We start from the raw sequence: 15,432 nt of genomic DNA on the forward strand, positions 1-15,432 counted from the left end.
TAGTTGTAATTCCAGTTTGGTTGTGGGAGAAGGTCAGTGTTGCTTCCACTTAATCCACCGCCATTTTGGATCCTCATCCCTGCTCATTTGAAGCTTACTTTCTGATGGTAACTGTGTTAAAAATTTAGTAGCAGCTTTTATTGGGTGTAAAAGACGGGTGGAAAATGTTAATGGCAGCACATCTAGTGTCTTCATGAAATCAGTATACTGTGTTTTAGGACCACAATGATAAGAGTGAAACAGTTAAACTGAAAATTCTATATTTTACAGATCAAAGTAAGTGGTAGTACTATAAATTTAGTAATTTGCCTGATAGTAAATTTCAGGAAAGTCATGAAATTTAGAACACCTAGGAAATTGTTGTTGAGAAAGTTTTTTTGTAGGCTTTGGTTGGGATTAAAATTAGGTTCATTTAACAAGCAGGAGGAAGTAATTAGAGTGAACAAGATGGTAGTACTTGATGGCTTTTTCCAAGTGGTTTTGTTGCTTTGTGTTTGAAGCAGTGCTATGATGTTTTTGTTTCCAGTCTGGCTTTTCTTCATTTCTTTAAGGTTAAAAAAATGTAAGTTAGTACTAGATAATTCCTTGACAAAAAAAAATATTGACATAAATAAAGAAATTGAAAACTGAAATATAATTCCCAATGGTGTTTTGAACGTTTGAATTAGAAGAACATTATCTAATTGAAGTTATGGTGCATGTAAATATTCATTTAGTCTGGGTTGCTTCTTTTTATTTAATGTATCTAGTTGTGTTCATAGTACTTTTTTTTGGTAACCACAGTTAATTAGCTATAGCAATAGCTTATAAGGCTTTCTCATAATTCTTAAAGAAAAAATAATGAGCTTTGGGCCTAATTGTATGATATGATTTTATGCAACAAAGAAATATGAAAAATATTCTAAAGAACAATTTAAAACTCTGAACTGCTATATATTACCTCTTGGTGTCTGAAATTCTCAGTTTAAAAAAATCAGATATATTTTCTTAAGGATGATTTTATTTTTTTAAATTTCCTTTAGGTAAAAGTGCAGTTTTAAAGTGTCTACTGGATATTCACAAAATTTTTCAGGAAAGTGACCCAGCTTACATTCTAAATGACCTCTATATCTCGGACTACTGTGTGTGGATTCAGAAAGCCAAGTAAGTTTTGAATTACATATGAATTTTGTATGTTCCCATTTCTGGAATACCTATTTACCCCCGAGGAAGAAAATGAAATAACCTGGGAGATAAATTTTAATGAAAGAGAAGCCTCATTTAGCTACCAAACATTTGAAGAAGTAAGTGGATCAACCTGGGTAGCTTAGTGAATTTGCTTAGGGAGGAGATGCAGATGTTGGAAAGCTAATTTTACTTAAAAAAAGAAAATTGGCACTGCTTGGAAAATAAATGTTAAAACAGACAGTTATTAAATACACATTTGGTGCAGTGTGCCTACAGTTTTTTTTTAAAGCCTTATATTTTGTCTTTTTCTTTAAATTAACATTATTTAGAAAAGGAAAGTGAGGTTAAAGTGTTGGCAGCAGCATTAGTTACGGTTATTACATTCTTAGAAAACTGCAGGGGAACCAGGAGAAAGTCCTAGGTAGGAAATTGTGGCTTCAGCCCCAACTGCTCTGCCACTCTCTCTGTCAGTTTCTCTCCAGAATGGAACCACGGGAAATTGTGTGTGTGTGTGTGTGTGTGTGTGTGTGTGTGTGTGTGTGTGTGTGTCCCCTCTGTGATTTCCAAGGATGGGTTGTTGGAACATGGAATTGCACTATTTTATAGATATCTAATTGTATTAGAATTAGGGTTCGGGGAGGAAAAGGTAGGGTTTGGGTAGGTGCCAGTCCTAGAGTCAGCCTGTTAAAGGATTACTCCTTCCTCCCACCCCATCCTCTCCTATATAATAAAAGCCTAATATGCAAATCGACCGAATGGCAGAACGACCGGTTGCTATGATGCGCACTGACCACCAGGGGACAGACACTCAATGCAGGAGCTTCCCCCTGGTAGTCAGTGTGCTCCCACAGGGGGAGCGCTGCTCAGCCAGAAGCCAGGCTCATGGCTGGCGAGTGCAGCAGTGGTGGTGAGAGCCTCTCCCACCTCCGCAGTAGTGCTAAGGATGTCCGACTGCTGGGGAGCAGGCCTAAGCCATCAGTTGGACATCCCCTGAGGGCTCCTGGACTGCGAGAGGGCACAGGCTGGGCTGAGGGACCACCCCCAAGTGCACGAATTTTGTGCACTGGGTCTCTAGTACAATATGAAATCTCAAGCCTAAGGATTGGAACCTATTGATAGTTTACTTCAGTGCAGTGTGATTGTGCCTGTGTGCACCTATGTAAACATCTCAGGGCAGAAACCTAATCATTGCTGATCACAAAGCTGTGCCTTCACTGGCTAACCACTGGCTAACAGAATCCATTGTTCAGAGCATTAAAAAATGCAACCCTCAGAGCTGAATCACATGATTCCTGGTAACACATACCTAAGGGTCTGAACACTCACAAGTGGGATGCTTGCACTTGGTATGTAAACTTCAGAAAGGGTTTCCCATTGCCTCACTCAGGACTATATGAAGTTTAACAATGCAGTGAATTTTCATTCGTGAAAGCGTTCTTAGACCTGATTCTTATCACACATGCCCAAGTATCCATTTCACTATCAAGAAACTATTAATTGAGATCTCACAAAGAGAACTCTTGATCGCAATGATCCTTAGGTGTAGAAAAATGATGGCGCAATATCATTTGTTACTTAGAAGAAAAATGATGATGATATTTTTTCTATTACTGTGGTTGGTCAATTAATGCGCTATTATAGCTTTAATGCCTGTTTCAAGTGAGCCATTATATAGAATTTACTTTTTTTTTCTGTTTGTGGGGAAGCAATTATATTGCACAGTAAAATAAAAAATCTTGAAGCTATTACCTGTTGTAAAGAAAATGCTAGGGGACTAGGCAAGATAACCCCTAATAATATTAAGCAGGTGGTATCAGCATTTGTGTTGGAAATGTAGATTTTGCCAGATGGGAAATTGTATCTCTAGCCCTGAGGTCGTGATGGTGTGGCATCACTTCATTCAGTCCTCAGCTGATTGAGCTCATCATGCTGTGCTGCCATTCCCGCTCTTTCATAACAAAACTAAATTGAAATAGTCTATTTGTGTGGATTTACATCTTTCTTTTTTTCTTTGAGGGTAAGGATTTTATAAACATGTAATCAACATTGATAAACATTGAGATTTGTGCTAGGATCCCATTTCTTTGAGTTGCATTTCTTATTAACAAGAGAGATCATTTATCTCATTAGGTAGAAGGGTGCCCTCAAGTTGATATGGAGAGTGTTAGACTTTCTCTTAAACATTTTTTCCCTTTGGTTTTAGGTTGCAGAAAATTTTATTAAATTTTTTAATTTCATTCTTAATTTGTCAAGTACAACATAATTGAGCTTTTCAGTATCTGCTGTGGACTTTCTTGGCTCTGGATTAATTATATTGCAGTGAATGTCCATGATTTTCATAACTAATTTCTTTCTCACCTTTCACCTTCTGGTTTCTTTCTTTTCTGTATACTTTATCCGTGAAAGCTAGCACCTTATTTTAAAATAATTCTGTATTTTCCTGAGTCTCTTTCTCACTTCCTCACTTCATCTCATACAGCCATGAGTATTCTAGTATTCTAGGTAATTTGCAGTGCATTTTAAGCCAATGGAAATAATTGATTTAAAATATACATATCATTTTATGACTTATTTTTTCTTATAATAGTGCCCTATAGATAAATTTTTATAACATGATATCTATAGCATAGTGGGGTTCTTTTAAATATTTTTTTATTGTTGACAGTATTACACATGTCTCCCGTTTTTCTCTCCATTTCCCCCACTCCACGAAGCCCCTGTATTCTTATTGAGTTATACATTTTGCAGGAACCCCCCCAGGTCTTCACCACCATATTGTCCATGTCCATGGGCTATGCATATCTATATATACAAAAGGCTAATATGCTAAGTGTCCCTCCGACTGTCTGATCAGTCGCTATGATGCACACTGACCACCGGGGGGCAGATGCTCAACGCAGGAGCTGCTGTGACCTGCACTGGCCATTTACAAAGAAATGGCACTGTGGACCTGGTGCACACAAAGCAACACTCGGCTTCCCCCAAGTGGGACATAGGCCCCACCACCACCCTGGAGCGACAGCCCACCAAAAGCACAGCCAATGCTGCCAAGACCCCATTGCGCAAAATACGGCCCACAGGCTAGCCCAGCCCAGCCCGGAAACAGTGGCTCTGGGCACTGGGTGTTGATGTCACGTAGCAACACCTAGCTTCCTCACCCTAGCGACGACTAACCTCCTTGCAGTTTCTTCTGCCTAGGAACATGACTTGCTTTATAGCCAGGTGCAAATATTTCACATTTTAACCAAATGTCTGTGAAGTGTTTTCCCATGCCTTGTCTCATTTGATCCTCACAGAAGTCCTGGAGTAGGTAGATAGGAGACTCGGTGGAATCCTATTTTCTTTTCATAAGCCGGAAAATGGTGATTTAGAAAATTTAGAAACTTGACCCCACTGAAAAGAAGTAAGAAATGGTGGATCTTGCAAATGACTTCAGGTTTTCTCACTGCACAGAATATAGTCAATCACTGCTCCAGTAAAATATTTCACCCTTTGTTCTCCCTGCGTGATCTACAATAATAATCTGCTTCGTGTTGATATTTACTGCTGTGTTGCTGACAATTACGTGAAAGAGAAGTTGGGGTGCTTCACGGGGCTGGAAAAAGTTTAGCTACATCAGGAAACCAGTCTAATTAAGCAAGTTGATCTGTATATATAAAGCTCTCACTGGCGCCAATCGCATGTGTATGTTTCGATCTGTCAATGTCGATCGTGAATTTGGTTGACACTTCTATTATAGAGAAAGGGCGAATAGCGATATTAAAATATTTCTCCTAATTAATTTCCTCTCAATGTGCATGAATCTGTGCACTGGGCCTCTAGAAAGTATATAAATTCTTTGGTTTATCTCTCCTCATCCTGCCTCCATATTTTGAGTCTTATTTTGTTGGCCAATTCATTTTATTCATTAGATGCCACAAATAAATGAGATCATGTAATATTTGTCTTTCTCAGACTGGCTTATTTCACATAGCATAATAGTCTCTAGGTCCATCCATGCTGTCCCAAAGGGTAAGAGATCCCTCTTTTTTACAACTGCACAGTATTCCATGGTGTAAATGTACTACAGCTGATGGGCAGTACTTGGGCTATTTCCAACTCTTAGCTATTGTAAGTAACACTGCTATGAACATAGGCAATTGGTGTTTTGGGATTCTTGGGATATATTCCTAGAAGTGGGATCACTGGGTCAAATGGTAGTTTCATATTTAGTTTTTTGAGGAAACTCCATACTGTTTTCCATTATGGCTGCACCAGTCTGCATTCCCACCAGCAGTGCACTAGGGTTCCTTTTTCTCCACATCCTCACCAGCACTTGTTGTTTGTTGATTTGTTGATGGTTGCCATTCTGACAGGTGTGAGGTAATACCTCATTGCTGTTTTAATTTGTATCTCTCTGATGATCAGTGACTGAGCATTTTTTTCATATGTCTCTTGGCCATTTCCACTTTGGAAAAGTGTCTATTTAGGTCCTTTTCCCATTTTTTAATTGGAATGTTTGTCTCCCTTTTGTTAAGTTGTATGAGTTCCTTATATATTTTGGAATTTAACCCCTTATCAGATATGTCATTTCAGATATATCATTGATAAATATGTTCTCCCATACAGTAGGTTCCCTTTTCATTTTATGCTGGTTTCTTTTGCTGTACAGAAGCTTTTTAGTTTTATATTAGCAGCCCTGCGCACAAATCCGTTTGCCAGTAGCTTGCCAGTAGCTCGCTGCTGCCCTCCTATAGCTCCCTCTTCCCTCTCGCCTCCCTCCTAGCTTGCTGCCCTTCCCCCTCCTGTAGCTCTTTGCCACCCGCTTGTAGCTCACTGCCCCACCCTCCTGCTGATCCATGCTCCAGTCGTTACGCAGTCGATCGTTACACTTAATGGCGTAACGACTATTTGCATATTACATCTTTATTATATAGGACTAGAGGCCCAGTGCATGAAATTTGTGCACTTGGCGGGGGGGGGGGGGTGTCCCTCAGCCTGGCCTGTGCCCTCTCGCAGTCCAGGAGCCTTGGGGGGATGTCCAACTGATGGCTTAGTGGGCCTAAGCTGTCACTTGGACATCGTTAGCATTGCCACGGAGGCAGGAGAGGCTCCCACCACTGCCGCTGAGCTTGCCAGCTGTGAGCCCAGCTTCTGGCTGACCGGTGCTACCCCTGTGGGAGCACACTGACCACAAGGGGCAGCTCCTGCGTTGAGTGTCTGCCCCCTGGTGGTCAGCGCACATCATAGTGACCGGTCATTCCACCATTCAGTCATTTGCATATTAGCCTTTTATTATGTAGGATGTGCTGTAGATGAGTCCTGCTAGAACCATAAGAAATGAAAAAAATCACTGTTAACTCATTTTCAAATTGCCCCCACTTAAAATCAAATTTACCCCCCTGTGGAATGTGTGCTGCACCTTGGGAACTGCCGGGCTTGACACTTTTCCTCTCTGAGCTTCATTTCTGAATACATATGCATATACCATGGGAATTGTAATATCTTTTCCGCCTACATCCCTATGTTGTCATGGGGAGGTTCTGCGCTAATAAATCTAGAAATGTTTCATCAAGTAAGTGATGTCTAAATGGGAAGGGATTGTTATTTTTAAGCTCACGGGTACCCTCGCAGGTAGCAGGTTCTATTAGGGGAGGAGGGCATGATTGTTTCCTGGGACTGTAGCTATGGAAGCTTTGCAGAGGGATACGCAGGCCTTGGAAGGGTGGGTTCTGGCCAGCAGCCCTGTAGTGGTGGTCGTCCCTGGAGGCGCTGGTGGGGGGAAGGGAATTGGGGGACCCTAGGGGGGCAGCGAGGCCGAAGGGGGAGTAACTGTCAATCCTTCCCACTTGGCACCATTCTTTACATTGTACGTGGCTGCTTCGCAGCTGTACCTGTTCAGGGCGGGGCTCCAATCTCCTGGAGCCGGGTAGGGGCTGGGCCAGGGCGTAGCCAGGTGGGCTAGGAGGGCAGGTTTAGCCGCGCCCCCAGTGAGGTTCAGCGCACTTCCACTGCGGGGATGGCACTGCTGCTGTCGGGGGGAAGGGTCTGACCCTGGGGGGCCGCTCAGGCCTGCCTTCACCTGGGTCTGGAGTTGTAGGGAGGAGAGGCGTGCCCGGCCCCAGTGGAGGGGGCCCAGCAGCGGTGAGCCACGGGCCCCTGGTGCCTCGGGGGCACTGATGTGCGGTCGCCGGCATACTGTTGTTGTGGGTGCCCCTGGCAGTAGTGGCGGGGGAAGAGATCGGGAGTCAGAGGTGCAGGCTGCAGCTTCCCCCTAGGCTGGGTCTTCTCCCCATCTGGTCAGCCTCCCTGTCCCCCTGGGGGTGCGGAGGCTGTGGTAGGATGTCTGTGTAGGGGAATTGGAAGAGCTCCTCGTGGCTGCTTCCTCTTCCTTCTTTGCAGTCTGGGCTCCTGTCAGGCACTGTCCTCAGACCCCTGGGAACTTGGCTTCGGTTGCCCGCCCCCTGCTGTGCACGCAGCCTCCTGCTGGTCTGTCAATATGCAAATTGGTTGTTACTAGGACACCTTAACGGACAATTAGCATATTACCTCTTTATATGTATAGATAGCCCATTTGTTTATTTTTTTCCCCTTTGTTTCTCTTGCTCAGGAGATGTATCAGCAAAAATTCTGCTACATGAGATGTCTGAGATTTTACTGCCTATGTTTTCTTCTAGGATTTTTATGGTTTCTTGGCTTACAAAGTCTTTTATCCATTTTGAGTTTATTCTTCTTTATGGTTTATTTCTTCTTTTTGCATGTGTCTGCCAGTTTTCCCAACACCATTTGTTGAAGAGACTATATTTACTCCATTTTATGTTCTTGCCTCCTCTGTCAAATATTAATTGACCCTAATGGTGTGGGTCAATTTCTGGGGTTTCTGTCCTTTTTCATTGGTCTATGTGCCTGTTCTTTTGCCATTGTCAGGCCATTTTGATTATAATAGATATCTGATATTGTGATCCCTCCCATTTTGTTCTTCTTTCTCAAGATAAATACTCCATATAAATTTTCAGAGTATTTGTTCTAGTTCTGTGAAGTATGCTGTTGGTATTTTAATAGGAATTGCATTGAATCTGTAAATTGCTTTGGGTAGTATGGACATTTTAATAATGTTAATTATTCCAATCCACGAACATGGTATATACTTCAATTTATTTGTATCTTCCTCTATCTCTTTTTTCAATGTCCTATAGTTTTCCAAGTACAGATCTTTTACATCATTGGTTAAGTTTAATCCTAAGAATGTTTTTGTTGTTGCAATGATAAAGGGGATTGTTTTTTAGTTTCTCTTTCTGGGAGTTCATTATTGGTTTATGAAAATGACATTGATTTCTGGATGTTAATTTTGTATCCTGCTACATTGCCAAATTCACTTATTAAATCTAGTAGTTTCTGGTGGAGTCTTTAGATTTTCTGTGTACAGTATCATGTCATCTGCGAATAATGACAGTTTTACTTCTTCCTTTCCAGTTTGGATGCCTTTTATTTCTTCTTCTTGTCTGATTGCTGTGGCTAGGATTTCCAGTACTATGTTGAATTAAGTGTTATTAAAACAGACATTCTTGTCTTGTTCCTGTTCTTAAGGAAAACACTTCTAGTTTTTGCCCACTGAGTATTATTTTGGCTGTTGGTTTGTCATCTATGGCTTTCATTATGTTGAGGTATGATCTCTCTATTCCCACTTTGCTGAGAGTAGTTTTTATCAAAAAAGGGTGTTTCCAGGAAATGGCGCTCGCCAGCTGTGAGCCCAGCATCTGGCACCCATTGGTCAGCTGAGCAGCACTCCTGGTATGGGAGCGCACTGACCACTAGGGGGCAGTTCCTGTGTTGAGCATCTGTGTGCATCACAGCGACAGGTCAAATGGTTGCTAAGGCTTTTATATAGATAGATAGATATTTATGTATTGCTATTTTTATTTTCTTTATGCCTAAAGATCCTCTCTCCTTTTCTTCTTTTTAAAGCAGTCCCTTTAACATTTCTTGCATTGCTGCTTTAGTGGAAATGTACTTCTTTAGCCTTTTTTGTCTGCGAAGCTTTTTATTTCACTTTCAATTTTAAATTATAGCCTTGCTGGATACAGTAGTCTTGGATTTAGACCCTTGCTTGGATTTAGACCCTTGCTTTTCATTACTTTGAATACTTCATGCCACTCCTTTCTGGCCTGAATTGTTTTTATTGGGAAATCAGTTGAAATTCTAATGGGAACTCCTTTGCAGGTAATTTCTGTTTCTCTATTGTTGCCTTTCAGATTCTTTCTTTGTCTTTAACAGTTGCCATTTTAATTATGATGTGTCTAGGTGTGGATCTCTGTGGGTTCATCTTGATTGGTGCTCTCTGTTCCTCCTGAATTTCTGTGACTTTTCCTTCACCAGGTTGGGGAAGTTTTCTGTCATTATTTCTTCACAAAGAGGTTCTCTGTTCCTCACATTATTCTCCTGGTATTCTTATGATGTGAATGTTGTTGCCTTTCATATTATCCCAGAGCTCCCTTAAGCTATCTCTCTACTTTTTAATTCTTTTTTCTATTTTCTGGTATAATTAATTGGTATTTATTTCTACCATGTCTTCCAAATCACTTATTCGATGCCCTTCCTTATCCATTCTACTTTTAATTCCTTTAGGTGTGTTTTTGATGTCAGATATGTCTTCATTTCTGTTTGGTTCTTGTTCATGGCTTCTATTTCCTCTTTTATGCTGTTGTAGTTCCCACTGAGTTACTTGTAATTCTCACTAAGTTCCTTAAGCACCTTTATAACCATTACTTTGAACTCTGAGAGGTTGCTTTACCTCCCTTTCATTTAATTCTTTTTCTGGAGATTCTTCCTTTTCTTTCACTTGGGAGTTGTTTCTTTGTCTCCCACTTTAGCTCTCTCTTTGTGTCTGTTTCTATGTATTAGAACTGTTATGCCTCATAGTCTTTGTGGGGTGGCCTTATGTAGAAGGTGTCTTGAGGGGTCCAGTGGCGCAGTCTCTTGATCTCCTGAGCTGGATGCTCTAGGAATGCCCCCTGTGTGCATTATTTGGGCTCTCCTGTTGTAACTGGGACTTGGTTGTTGATGTTCTTTTCATGCAGGGATCTCCCGTCCGACTTGCTGACAGTGAGGCTCACCCCCAACCTCCTCATTTCAGCTGTTATACAGGTGCTGACAGAACTGAACAAGACACAGCAGGACCAAACTAAAAACACCACAAAAATCATGCTACTCAATGTGACAACAACAGGAAAAACTAATAAGGAAAACGAAGAGAAAGCAAAGCAAAGAAAAAATAAAAACAATACTAAAAGGCATGAGACCAAAGACATAGAGGGCATATAAAGAAAAAGGAAGAAAGAAAAAGAAAAAATGGCCATATGAAAACAAGAAGGGAACTAAAATAATTGGAATAAGAATAAAAAAGAAAGGGGAGCAAACAATGAGTGAAGTAATAATAGATTTAAATGTAACAATGGGTATAAGATAGAGGCAGTGGCAGTGCAACGGGAAAAGGGGAAAAGAGAAAACTAAAATAAGAAAAATTAATAACAGAAAGAATAGAATCAAAGGAAAGAGAAATTAAAGATATGCAAGAAAAGAGAGAAGAAAGAAAAAAGTGGACAAAAACAAAAAAACCTCTCACACACAAAACCAAAACTACACACACTCACACACTGAAAAACCTTTGGGTCTGCTATTTGTGGAGCTCACTGGATTTTGCTCTGATGTTGAATTGGTCCTTGGTGTGTCTATTCTGGGCCTCCTGGGAGCTTCTCTGGTGCTGGTCACTGTGAGTCACTGTCCCTTTCTTGCCCTGGGCAACCTGATTGAGGTCCAATAAGTGGAAATCCATAGTACTCCAGCATGTGGGGCCTCCTTAGCCTACAGGTGGGGTCTGCTTGAGTCTTACACCTTGCATTTCTCTGCTTTGAGCTGTTCTCCCTCCTTCACGGAGCTGGGCTCTGTGGGGTTAGCCTGGTCTTGGCCCTGATGGTTTGATCAGAATGCTGTTGGGGGCGGTGCCAGTAGTTTGTAGGAGCGGGGCTGACCCTTTCTCCCCTCCCAGTGCCTCAGCTCAGCCTGGTTTGCTGGCACCTCCTCTCTGCCACCTGCAGGGGCACAGATTTCCTGCCTGGGGCTGTTCCCTTGCCCAGGTCGCTGCAGGTCTGCCCACAAGCAGCTGTTTTGCCAGGAACGAGGGCACCTCCCCTGCATCCCAGGTGGGCAGGACTGCTCTTCCTGGACCTACTGTCAAGCCCCCTTTCTGCTCCTAGAAATAGAGGACCCCCCAGATTCAATGCTGGGTGTGTCCTTCAGGCCCCTCCAGTGCGGCTGGCCCTGAGCTCCACTGTGTGGCCCCTCCCACTGGTCAGGGAGCTTCCCAGGCTGCGCGATGGGGGAGCTGGCACTGCTCTATCCAGGGACTCAGCCTAGGCTGCACTGGGGCCTCCTTCCAGTCCCAGGCCTCCCGTCTCACGACTGATCCGCAGCCTCTTCAGTCTCCTCAGGTCCTGGGTTCTAGTAGGTCCAGGGCAGGGGAGGCCACACCCACCCCCCAGCGTTCAGTGTGGGTCCTGCCTCCGAGCCTGGCGATGGAGCTAGCTGGGCTCTAGGGCGGTGGTGGCAGCACAGTGGCAGTGGCGGTGGGCTAGTCGACGGCGGGTGTGAGAGTCCTGCAGGGTCAGTGGTGTCGTGCTGTGGTGGCATGGTGTGCAGGCTGGGTCCCCCTCGGACGGGCAGGGTCAGGCCGTGTGCGTGCCAGGTGCACAGAGGTCCCACTGCTATCACTTGCAGGTGCACAGGATCTGCCAGTGTCCTCTCCAGGTGCATGGAGTCCCACTGGTGTCTGCTTAGGTGTGTGGTCCACGCAGGGTCTGAGATGGACCTGCAGGATTGGGGCCTTGTCCTTGGCGGGCACTTGGGGTCCAGGGTGGTGCACTTGGGTGGGTTCGGGCCTGGGCCAGGGGGAGTCCGGGTAGTGGCAAGGCTGAACCACTGCCCCCTCCCCAGCCTCCTCCCCAGTCTCCTGTGCGGGATTGGACTGTCCCTCACGCAGACACACACCCACACGTGTCTGCACACTCACCCTCTCGCTCGCTCGCTCGCTCGCTCGCTCTGGTCCTTAGTGTTGTGTTTTGTTTTTTTAAAAAGCTAATTTTTTCCTTGTTAGGAAAGGAGTATATGCCCACGGAAGAAAATGCTGTGCTATATGGTTTTAATGCATGGTGTATTTTGAAAGGACAAAGGATCATGTAGGGTATTATTTTGTTTTTGCTACATGGAAAGTTTTTTTGCTTTTTTTTCTCTAAACAAAATTAAAATCTAAAATTTCAGCTGTCTTCAGTACACATCTGAGCTTGTGAAGATTATAGATCACAGTTTTTTTCATTCTAGTATAATTTTTTAAGGTAGTTGTTGTGGGCGGGCGGGGCGGAAGTCTTTGAAATACTGAACCTTTTTACGTTGAACTAATAAGTAGTTTACTTTGGTTAATTCTCTTGTTCCATGTGTTTTCACTGCTTTTTAGCACACTCTCCCTCCATCAATGAAATCTTGTTTTGTGACCATTTGGACACTAATGTGGGATCTTTGCAGACGGAAACCATTTCATCACCGGAGAGTTTTCTCTCATCTGATCAGTCCTGATCAGCTTCCTCAGTTGTAAACAACCCTAAGCCGTTTCAGCACTGAAATCTTAAGCTTTTAGAAAACCTGGGGCCCTATTTCTGCTCTATGCTGCTTCCCCTGTGCATGTGCTTTGGTAGAGGAGAGGGCTGTGCCCCTGAGCACAGCACGGGTCTACTCCATTCAGCTCGCTCTTATTCCTGCCAAACGCTGTGGGAGTGGGCGTAACTCACATTCAGAGGTAAAACATCAGTATTGAATATGAAAGTGGAATTATTTACTTTTTCAACCACTAATCATTGAGCCCTGCAGTATGGCAGGCACTGAGTGAGATAGGTGATGGGGATACTCTGGTGAGTAAGAGCTGATCTTGTGGGGGCTTGCCAGCCGCTGCAGTGGGGAAGTGTGGGTACTGTGGGAGCACCACGGAAGCCACCCCCACTCTTAATATAGGAAACAGCCTCCAGCGGAAGAGTTGAAGCTGAGAACTTAGAGATCAGTAAGAGATGGTCAGATGCAGGTGGGAAGTCAAGTGAAGAATATTTCAGACAATAGGAACAGAAGAATATGCCCTTTTAAAGAGCTTAAAAGCCCTAGCCAGTTTGGCTCAGTGGATGGAACGTTGGTCAGGGGACTGAAGGGTCCTGGGTTCAATTCTGGTCAACAGCTTGTACTTTGGTTGCAGGCTCAATCCCTAGCCTTGGGGAGAGAGAGAGAGAGAGAGAGAGAGAGAGAGGGAGCGTGCGCGCAAGCTCAAAAGCTTAGGATGGATGGATCATAGTACAGGAATGGGAGAAAAGAAATGAGGCCAGAGATTTCATGTGAGTCTTGGCCACATAAAAAAAGATGTTTGTACTCTGTCCTGGGAGAGTATGGAGCAGCTGAAGAGTTTAAATTGCAGAGTATTTGTATGAGTCACATAATGAGATTAGGCCGCATTTCGGGGAATGGATTGGTATGGGGCAGAGATCAGACTGAAGGCTGGAAGGCTAGTTAGGAGACCGGTGATCCAGGCAATAGGCAGTTGTGATCTGAGGGAGGGTAGTGAGAGTAGGCAAGGAGCCTAGTGGTCGGATTTGAGAGAGAGATGAGATAGGACTTGGTAATTGATTGGATGTAGGTGTGGGGGGAGTGAGAAGAGGAAGAAATCAAAGGTGAGATCCAGATTTTTGACTTGGCCAGTTAATTGGGCTGTTGGAGGTGCATTTGCTAAAATTAAATAATATTGGAGACAGGTTGGAAGAGAAGTGAGAAGGAGGGAAGATGTGGAGTTCAGGTTTAGAAATGTCAATTTGAAGTCTCTAAAGAATATCCATAAAGAAATAGGAACATTTGGATCACAGCTGGAAAAGATATATGGAGGAGAGTTTGGACAAAGAAGCCATATGAATTAATAGAAAAACATGAAAAATGGTATCTGGTTGCATAGTTACACATCTGAACATCATAATAATCGGGGTGTGGCAGCATCCCTGGCTGAGGAAGTGGCATCATGCAGAGGGGATGACGAGTGAAAGGGTTAGGACATGGCGCCCAGACTTCCTGTGGCCGTGACTGTGGTGCTGGAGGATGGGAGTGGTGTTTCTGCACTTGGATCACAGTTTTCTCCCCACTTGTGTTGTCCCTTTATTATGAAGTAGGAGAGTCCATGGTTAACCTGGGGTCACAAGGCCAGATAGGAAAGCCTTATCCCTTAATTCTGTGTGCTGGATGCTATCCATATTCTTGACTTATAAGTTAGTTGACCACATTAGAGAAACTCACTCAGACTTTTTTAGTAAAAATGAGGAGTTTATTAGGAGGCTACAGGTCATCTTCTTGAGTCCAGGCCCCGGAAGCTCACGTGAAGCGTGACAGCCGCTTACCCTGTAACGTGGTCTCTCGTGTGCTGCTTTCTGCAGAGTCTGCTGCTTGTGTCTCTGAGGCCTGGACACTGGCATTCCACAGTCCTCCGTTGATGTGTCCTAGATTCAGGAGAGATGGATTCCACTCCCCTGTCCAAAATGCCGAGGGCAGGGGAGGCCCAGCGTGAGTCAGTGTTTTTTCCTGGCCCCATTGCATTGGTCTCAGTGAGCTTGAGGTTGGGGGTCCCCCAAAGTGGTATATACATGGCCCCGGGGCCCACTTTGTCACTAGTGAGTGGCATTTCTCAGAGAAGGGTGTAGGTAGAGCATGCAAACACCCTACGAATTGTCATTCCAGGGCACTGTTTTGGACCAGAGCTGAGGGAGATCACTGGTGTTTTTGTAAGACCCGGCACCCAAGGTGACTCGGCTCCGCTACGTCAGGCAGCCAAGTGCCATCATTCACTCCAGGTGGTTTTACTGTCGAATGGGAAATTCTCTGAGGAATGGTAAAATGTCAGATTACATTAGCTGCTAATGATTAGCATACAGAAATTTCAAGAAACAATTATACATAATTTCAAGCAAGTTGAGCCTCCTGTGAATTGAAGTCATTCTTGGTAAAGTGCTTGTTCTGACATGTTGGGTTACTCTTTATTTTTACTATTTTAATTTAATCCACAAATTCGTTCTGGATGAAAGGGGATTTATCACTATAAGAAAAAGTTAGTACATGCCAGTACCCACTCACTTGATCCCTGTCGTGTGGTTTCGTGTACAAGGACTTACTTCATGGCTCTTTACTGACCACCAGGAGTTCAGCAGTGCCTGTTGGGAC

General features: G+C 43.7%; 1 protein-coding gene across 5 annotated transcripts in view; it reads left to right on the top strand.

Annotated features, from left to right (window-relative positions):
• SHQ1 (SHQ1, H/ACA ribonucleoprotein assembly factor) overlaps positions 1-15,432 on the top strand; it is a 205,090-nt gene that overhangs the window by 106,345 nt on the left and 83,313 nt on the right. For all 5 annotated transcript variants that reach the window (XM_080677011.1, XM_080677010.1, XM_080677009.1 and 2 more), the window contains one exon: positions 1,023-1,143. In XM_080677011.1, the coding sequence (XP_080533137.1) occupies positions 1,023-1,143 (121 nt within the window). The remainder of the gene's footprint in view (positions 1-1,022; positions 1,144-15,432) is intronic.

The sequence above is a fragment of the Plecotus auritus genome (genome assembly GCF_963455305.1).
Source record: "Plecotus auritus genome assembly, chromosome: 6".
Classification (NCBI taxonomy): Eukaryota; Metazoa; Chordata; class Mammalia; order Chiroptera; family Vespertilionidae; genus Plecotus; species Plecotus auritus.